General features: G+C 47.2%; 1 protein-coding gene across 1 annotated transcript; it reads right to left on the reverse strand.

The window, feature by feature from the left end:
• Positions 1-5,007: 5,007 nt before the first annotated feature.
• Positions 5,008-8,103, reverse strand: DFJ58DRAFT_850653 (uncharacterized protein; the record flags this gene model as incomplete). The annotated part of the gene is made up of 13 exons (XM_041393784.1): positions 5,008-5,112; positions 5,286-5,718; positions 5,777-5,900; positions 6,175-6,334; positions 6,412-6,471; positions 6,603-6,814; positions 6,886-7,056; positions 7,100-7,171; positions 7,219-7,458; positions 7,513-7,736; positions 7,791-7,853; positions 7,906-8,018; positions 8,068-8,103. Coding segments are annotated over 13 exons (2,013 nt in total), but the record flags the coding sequence as incomplete, so codon positions are not given.
• Between the last annotated feature and the right edge of the window lie 42 nt (positions 8,104-8,145).

Here is an 8,145-nt window from a genome sequence, read left to right on the forward strand (position 1 = left end):
ATGTCAATGAACACAGTCATCTAGGCCTCACATTGAAATCATTGAAAGCATCAAACTCCTGATGCGAAAATATGATCCAAATTCTGAAGGACCCCTGAGAGTGAAGGCTATCTGCATATCAATGCCTGAAAGCATTGAGGCCCGACATCAAAATCATTGAAAGCATTGAACTTCCAATGCTGAAATTCACCTGATATATAGTATTTTGCTCCTATCTCACTCAAATCACATCTGTTTGAGATAATCAAAATTCTGATGGACCCCTGAGAGCAAGGGCTATCTGGGTGGTAATGCCCGAAAGCATCGGGACACTCAGCACTCGGAAGGCACTTGGCACTCGGCACTGGCACTTGGTACTCAGCACTTGGTAGTCAGTATATGGGATTTTGCATATATCTCACTCAAATTATATCTGTTTCAGACAATCTGAATTTTACCACACCCCTGAGATCGAGGGCTATCTACATGTCAATACCCAAAAGCATTGAGACCCGACATCAAAAACATCGAAAGCATTGAACTTCTGATGCCAAAATTCACCCGGTATATAGTATTTTGTTCATATCTCGCTCAAATCACATCCGTTTGAGATGATCTAAATTCTGACAGGCCCTTGAGAGTGAGGGTGATCTGGGTGTAATACCCGAAAGCATCGGGGCACTCGGCACTCGGCACTCGGAACTCGGCACTGGCACTTGGCACTCGGAACTCAGAACTCAGAACTCGGCACTCAGCACTCGGTAGTCAGTAATACATAGTTTTTTGCAAATATCTCACTCAAATTATATCTGTTTGAGACAATGTGAGTTCTGCCACACCCCTGAGATCAAGGGCTATCTACATATTAATGCTCGAAAGCATCAAGACCAGACATCAAAAACATCGAAAGCATCGAACTTCTGATGCCAAAATTCACCCGGTATATAGTATTCTGTTCATATCTCACTCAAATCACATCCATTTGAGATGATCTAAATTCTGACGGGTCCCTGAGAGCGAGGGCGATCTGGGTGTTAATGCCCGAAAGCATCGGGTACTTGGCACTCGGTCGGCACTCGGAACTCGGCACTCGGAACTCGGCACTCAGAACTTGGCACTCGGAACTCGGCACTTGGAACTTGGTTCTCGGCACTTGGCACTCGGAACTCAGAACTCAGAACTCGGCACTCAGCACTCGGTAGTCAGTATATACATAGTATTTTGCAAATATCTCACTCAAATTATATCTGTTTGAGACAATGTGAGTTCTGCCACACCCCTGAGATCAAGGGCTATCTACATATTAATGCTCGAAAGCATCAAGACCAGACATCAAAAACATCGAAAGCATCGAACTTTGATGCCAAAATTCACCCGGTATATAGTATTTGTTCATATCTCACTCAAATCACATCCTTTGAGATGATCTAAATTCTGACAGGTCCCTGAGAGCGAGGGCGATCTGGGTGTTAATGCCCGAAAGCATCGGGGACTGGCACTCGGAACTCGGCACTCGGACTCGGCACTCGGAACTCGGCACTCAGAATGGCACTCGGAACTCGGCACTTGGAACTTGGTTCTCGGCACTTGGCACTCGGAACTCAGAACTCAGAACTCGGCACTCAGCACTCGGTAGTCAGTATATACATAGTATTTTGCAAATATCTCACTCAAATTATATCTGTTTGAGACAATGTGAGTTCTGCCACACCCCTGAGATCAAGGGCTATCTACATATTAATGCTCGAAAGCATCAAGACCAGACATCAAAAACATCGAAAGCATCGAACTTCTGATGCCAAAATTCACCCGGTATATAGAATTTTGTTCATATCTCACTCAAATCACATCCGTTTGAGATGATCTAAATTCTGACGGGCCCCTGAGAGCGAGGGCTTTTAATGCCCGAAAGCATCGGGTCACTCGGCACTCGGTACTCGGCACTCGGAACTCGGAACTCGGAACTCGGAACTCGGAACTCGGAACTCGGAACTCGGAACTCGGAACTCGGTTCTCTGCACTTGGCACTTGGTACTCAGCACTCGGTAGTCAGTGTGTGTGGTATTTTGCATATATCTCACTCAAATTATATCTGTTTAGACAATCTAAATTTTGCCACACCCCTGAGATCAAGGGCTATCTACATGTTAATGCCCGAAAGCATCAAGACCCGACATCAAAAACATCGAAAGCATCAAACTTCCAATGCTGAAATTCACCGGTATATAGTATTTTGCTCATATCTCACTCAAATCACATCTGTTTGAGATGATCTAAATTCTGACAGGCCCCTGAGGACGAGGGCTATCTGGGTGTTAATACCCGAAAGCATCGGGGCACTCAGAACTCGGAATCGGCACTCGGCACTCAGAACTCAGCACTCGGCACTCAGCACTTGGGACTCGGCACTCAGCACTTGGGACTCATTAAATCACATCTGTTTGAGATGATCTAAATTCTGATGGGCCCCTGAGAGCATGCGCTATCTGGGTGTTAATGCCCGAAAGCATCAGGGCACTCTGCACTTGGCACTCAGCACTTGGTACTCAGCACTCGTAGTCAATATATAGTTTGCATATATCTCACTTGAAATTCACCCGGTATATAGTATTTTGTTCATATCTCACTCAAATCACATCTGTTTGAGATGATCTAAATTCTGACGGGCCCCTGAGTGTGAGGGCTATCTGGGTGTTAATACCCGAAAGCATCGGGGCACTCGGCACTCGGCACTCGGCACTCGGAACTCAGTTCTCGGCACTTGGCACTTGGCACTCAGCACTCGGTAGTCAGTGTGTGGTATTTTGCATATATCTCACTCAAATTATATCCGTTTGAGACAATGTGAATTCTGCCACACCCCTGAGATCAAGGGCTATCTACATGTTAATGCCCGAAAGCATCAAGACCCAACATCAAAAACATCGAAAGCATCAAACTTCCAATGCTGAAATTCACCCGGTATATAGTATTTTATTCATATCTCACTCAAATCACATCTGTTTGAGATGATCTAAATTCTGATAGGCCCCTGAGAGCGAGGGCTATCTGGGTGTTAATACTCGAAAGCATCGGGGCACTCGGCACTCGGAACTCGGCACTTGGCACTGGTACTCAGCACTCGGTAGTCAGTGTGTGGTATTTTGCATATATCTCACTCAAATTATATCTGTTTCAGACAATCTAAATTTGCCACACCCCTGAGATCAAGGGCTATCTACATGTCAATGCCCAAAAGCATCGAGACCGACATCAATAACATCGAAAGCATTGAACTTCTGATGCCAAAATTCAACTGGTATATAGTATTTTGCTCATATCTCACTCAAATCACATCCGTTTGAGATGATCTAAATTCTGACAGGCACCTGAGAGCGTGGGCTATCTGGGTGTTAATACCCGAGAGCATCGGGGTACTTGGCACTCGGCACTCGGAACTCGGAACTCGGAACTCGGCACTCAGCATCGGCACTTGGTACTCAGCCCTCGGTAGTCAGTGTGTGGTATTTTGCATATATCTCACTCAAATTATATCTGTTTCAGACAATCTAAATTTTGCCACACCCCTGAGATCGAGGGCTATCTACATGTTAATGCCCGAAAGCATCAAGACCGACATCAAAAACATCGAAAGCATCAAACTTCCAATACTGAAATTCACCCGGTATATAGTATTTTGCTCATATCTCACCCAAATCACATCCGTTTGAGGTGATCTAAATTCTGATGACCCCCTGAGAGCGAGGGCTATCTGTGTTTTAATACCCGGAAGCCTCAGGGCACTCGGCACTGCACTCGGCACTCGGCATCGGCACTCAGCACTCAGTACTTGGTACTTGGTAGTCAGTACTCGGTGATTCGAGTCTCGAGACTCGAGACTTGTGATTCACAAGTCAAAATTTGACACTAATGTAGTATCTTATGTATTTCTGTACTCATTTCACTGACTACCGAGTGCCGAATCTCGGGTCTTGGGTATCAGGTCTCGGTACTCGGTACTCGGTATTTCCAGATGACAAAAATGTAATCATCTTCAATTTGAATTTCTTAACTCGGTAAAAATGTATGACTTTCCAGTTGGGTTTGAATTTTGAGTTTTGAGTCTTGAGTCCCGAGTCTGGGTGTTCAGGGCTCGGGTTTCAGGTTTCAGGTTTTGGGTTTTGGGTTTTGGGTTTTAGTACTTGGTACTTGATATTACCCGATGTCGGCCCACCCGTCTATGTAAAATTCTGCACTTCGGCCCACCCGTCTATCTAATATGACCCCACGTCGGCCCACCTGTCTATGTAATAAATAATTCACCTCACCCTCGGCCCACCCGTCTATCTAATATACCCCACATCGGCCCACCCGTCTATGTAATAAATAATTCACCCCACCCTTGGCTCATCCGTCTATCTAATATTTCCCTACATCGGCCCACCCGTCTATCTAATAAATATTTCACCATCCCTCGGCCCATCCGTCTACAAATAATACTGATACGTCGGCCCACACGTCTATATAATACTATTTGCTATACATCTCTCTAGGTCTATAATATATGTCAATCCTACTCTACATATTACCCACATGGGCCCACCCATCTCCATAATAATATTTCTCCCGGCCCATCTGCTATCATCGATGATATATATAACATCAGCATAGATGGGCCCACCCGTCTCCATCGGAAATAATATTCCTCCCGGCCCACCCGTCAATATCGGGTATACATAACATCGGCCCATAATCCGCTGGCCCGTATTACACGGGATATTATGTAGGTCGGGTGACCCGTATAATACGGGATTTGTCACTGAAGGGGGGCTCTTTTGTAATGGTCTTCTTGGCCTTAAATAGTTTCATTTCACTATCCGTTACCCTCTGCTTCGCAAGCCTGGCTTTGAATTGATGTTCCAATTGTCCTCATACCCAGTGCTTCGCGAGCCTCAAGTGCATCTCGTTCAACAATTCGGACGAGTCGACCTTCTTTATTTAAGATTTGTTCTAAATGTTCATATGTCGCGAACCTTAAATGCATCATATTTAGCAGAGCTTCGTGAACATCCAAAGCATTTCATTCACTGAAGACATATGATTTATCGCAATATGAAAGTACGTATGTAAACTATCATCGAAGGAAGTCGCGTACTACCGATCAAAGCAAGGATGGGTGAGATATAAACATACGGAACATCAAGAACACACGATCAAAGGAGGAACGAGTGAGATGGGGACATACGGAAACATCAAGAACATATATGCACACAAGAGCGCTCGATACAATGAAGCATTCCAAGAAGCAAGAGATGACGTCTAGTTACCTCAGACTGGGGTGGTGATGATGAGTATGCAACTAGACCAGGTAAAGGGCTCATCCTCTGACTAGAGCGGCGGGGTGTTTGTAGTACGTTCTTGGCCTGATGCGCCATGGGCCCGTAGTGAGGCTGCCAACGTTCGTCCATGTTATATGCTACCCTGCCATCACGGTGAGCCACAAGTCCTTGTTGGGGAGCAGGCACACGAGTGTCGTAAGTCGGAGCAGGTGCACGAGCACCATAATTCTCCATGTGCTGTTGCTTGTCGTAACCCGGAGCGGGTGCACGAGCACCATAATTCTCCATGTGCTGCTGCTGCTCAGAAGGTGCACGAGTAGGCGCACATCCATAAATTTCTGGATATTGTTGCTGTTGAGAAGGTACCAGTGCACGAGTATCGTAATCTTCCAGACGTTGCTGATGAGCAGGCACACGAGTACTATCATAAGCTTCTGCGTGTGGAACGTTAGCATGGTGGGGTGCAAAGGTGCGGATACATGTCGTTGCGAGGAGTGTACTGGGTGTGGCTGTAACCGGCGGTGTTGCTGCCACCTGGGCCTTGGTTCATGCGTTGGTAGTCAATCTGATTACGGCGCAGATCAGCCTGAGGATAGTTCCGACCTTGCGGCACGTCAAGATGTTGCCGTATGAAGGCGGTGGAAGAGCTCTGCCATGACCATAATTATATGGTGTGGTTTCGGGGGCAGGGCTTCGCTGGTTGTGCAAAGATGGAATCAGTGACTGTGGACGTTGTTGATATTGAGGCGATGGAGATGAAGGGGCAGACGATGGGGCAGGCGAGGGGGCAGGCGAGGGGGCAGGCAGTAAATGGTCGGTGGCTCTGCTGCTCCCATTGGTCTGCTGCTCTTGACAAGCCGCGCATGAAGCCTCCCACCTTCGACAACTGCTACTTCTGCTCCCGATGGTTCCGCTGCTCCTGATGGTCTCGTTACTCCCGCTGCTCCGCCGGTGGTCCCAATGCTCCCGATGCTCACGTCACTCCTGACGGTCCCGCTGCTCTCGTTGTTCCCAATGGTTCTGCTGCTCCTGCTGCTCTAGATGATTCGTGCGTATGAAGCATTCCACCTTCATAGAAAGCAACTTGTTTGGCTGCTGCAGTTGAACCACGCACGATCTTCTTTGGCTTCGGCTTTGAATGCTGGACCATCTCGGAGTCGCAAAGGTATACCAACTATGAGAAGATGTTATCGATGGTAAGCGTCGTATAAAGGTGACAGAAATGAAGCTTGCATACCTTCCTTGACTTCGTCTGGCTTCTGTTCCTCTTCAGATTCAGAGGTGAGCTCGATAACGTGCCCTTACCCTCTCCTTCTGCAATGCAGTATCTTTTGCCTTGCCCTTGGGCTGCGGCTCGATCACCTCAATGTCACTGGACAGAACACGACGCTTAAGTCTGCGAGTGCCACCAGTCGTCTTTGCTTTGCGTTTGCGTGACTGCACTCTATCCTCGTAGTCAGACTCGACTTGTGGGGCGTCGTCATATGCTGAGTCGTCTTCCTCCAATCCAGACGATGCTTTCATGATTCATCGAGAGTGATTACATTGGAAGGTGGGGCGTTGCCTGTGATTTTGGAGGCTTAACTACCTTCGAAGGGCGTGCAGGAGGTATCTCGACTGAAACGACGAGATTTTTTGATGAACAATGGTGAAGTGGGAGAATCGTCGTCGACAACTATGGAAGAAGCGATGGGCGCAGCCTGCCTGTTTGGCTTCCTGACTTTGGTAGTTGCTGCACTTGGCCGGAGACGAGACGGTCCTTCACGATCGATAATGCCATTGGGCAAGCAACCGCCGGCCACGTAAGTGAGCAGAGTGTGGTGGAGGAGCCTCCCCAATGATGACTGGTCGGCTCTTGTCTTTGTCCTCTGAACCTAATAAGAAATTAGCGTAGGTTAAGAATATATCCATGAATACGTACCTGAGGGCCCACATTTGATCACCAGTGTTCCCGATTTCAAGGCTTCTGCGAGGATTATCTGTTCTCGTTTGTCAAGGTCGTTGATCCCCTTACTCCTCGCACTGGTGCTGCGTGTCTCTCCCGGCATAAGGATGTCCTCCAGATAGCCTTCAATGACAAATCCTTGACGATCAAGGTCACTGCGGAGCTTCTTCCACGGGAAATTGCCTGAGCGGACAGTGAGTTTCCCACCCACTTCCTCTTGAGAATGATGAGCAAGCGGTAAGCAACATACCAAGAGAAATAGATACTTACTGAGTAATGCAATGATGCCACCCTTGATAAGTGGAAGAAGGTCGACCTGAAGTTGCCAGTCATCGACATCGAGCACCTCTGGAGCATCCGGGTCATCTTTCACGGCCTCCGGAGCATCTGTTGACACTTTCGATGATTTTCGCTTGCGTGGCGGCTCATCTTCTTTTGCGCTTGGCGCGCCTTCAAGATGCATGTCCTCGGCAACCGCAAGAGATGCAAGGTTGCTAAAATTCAAGTAAGAATTCACAAAGCGGTCTACAAAGAAACCATTGACTTACTATACATGAGCTTTTAAATGTCCAATCATCGCGTCTTCGTCAGTGGCAGCGTGTTTGCCAAAACTAAAAGTGTTGAGTAAGGACTTTGATGTATACGAACGGAAGAATGACTTACTTTTTCTGCACCCGGCGTTTCGTGTATATACCCAAGTGACGGTCCTGATTGACCACCTTTCCGCATATGATAAAGACTGCTTCGAAGCCATGTTTGGCAGCAGCGGCGTCCACCTAAAAGTAAGGTTAGCACATTATTTTGATGTATGAATGTTGGACGCACCATGGTCACGACTTTTCTCCAAATCTTACTGAATTCCTGCGTTCGCTGTGAAACTGTCTGAGGTCCAACTGACCTCAC

The sequence above is a fragment of the Suillus subalutaceus genome (genome assembly GCF_016647625.1).
Source record: "Suillus subalutaceus strain FC151 chromosome Unknown DFJ58scaffold_874, whole genome shotgun sequence".
NCBI classification, from domain to species: domain Eukaryota; kingdom Fungi; phylum Basidiomycota; class Agaricomycetes; order Boletales; family Suillaceae; genus Suillus; species Suillus subalutaceus.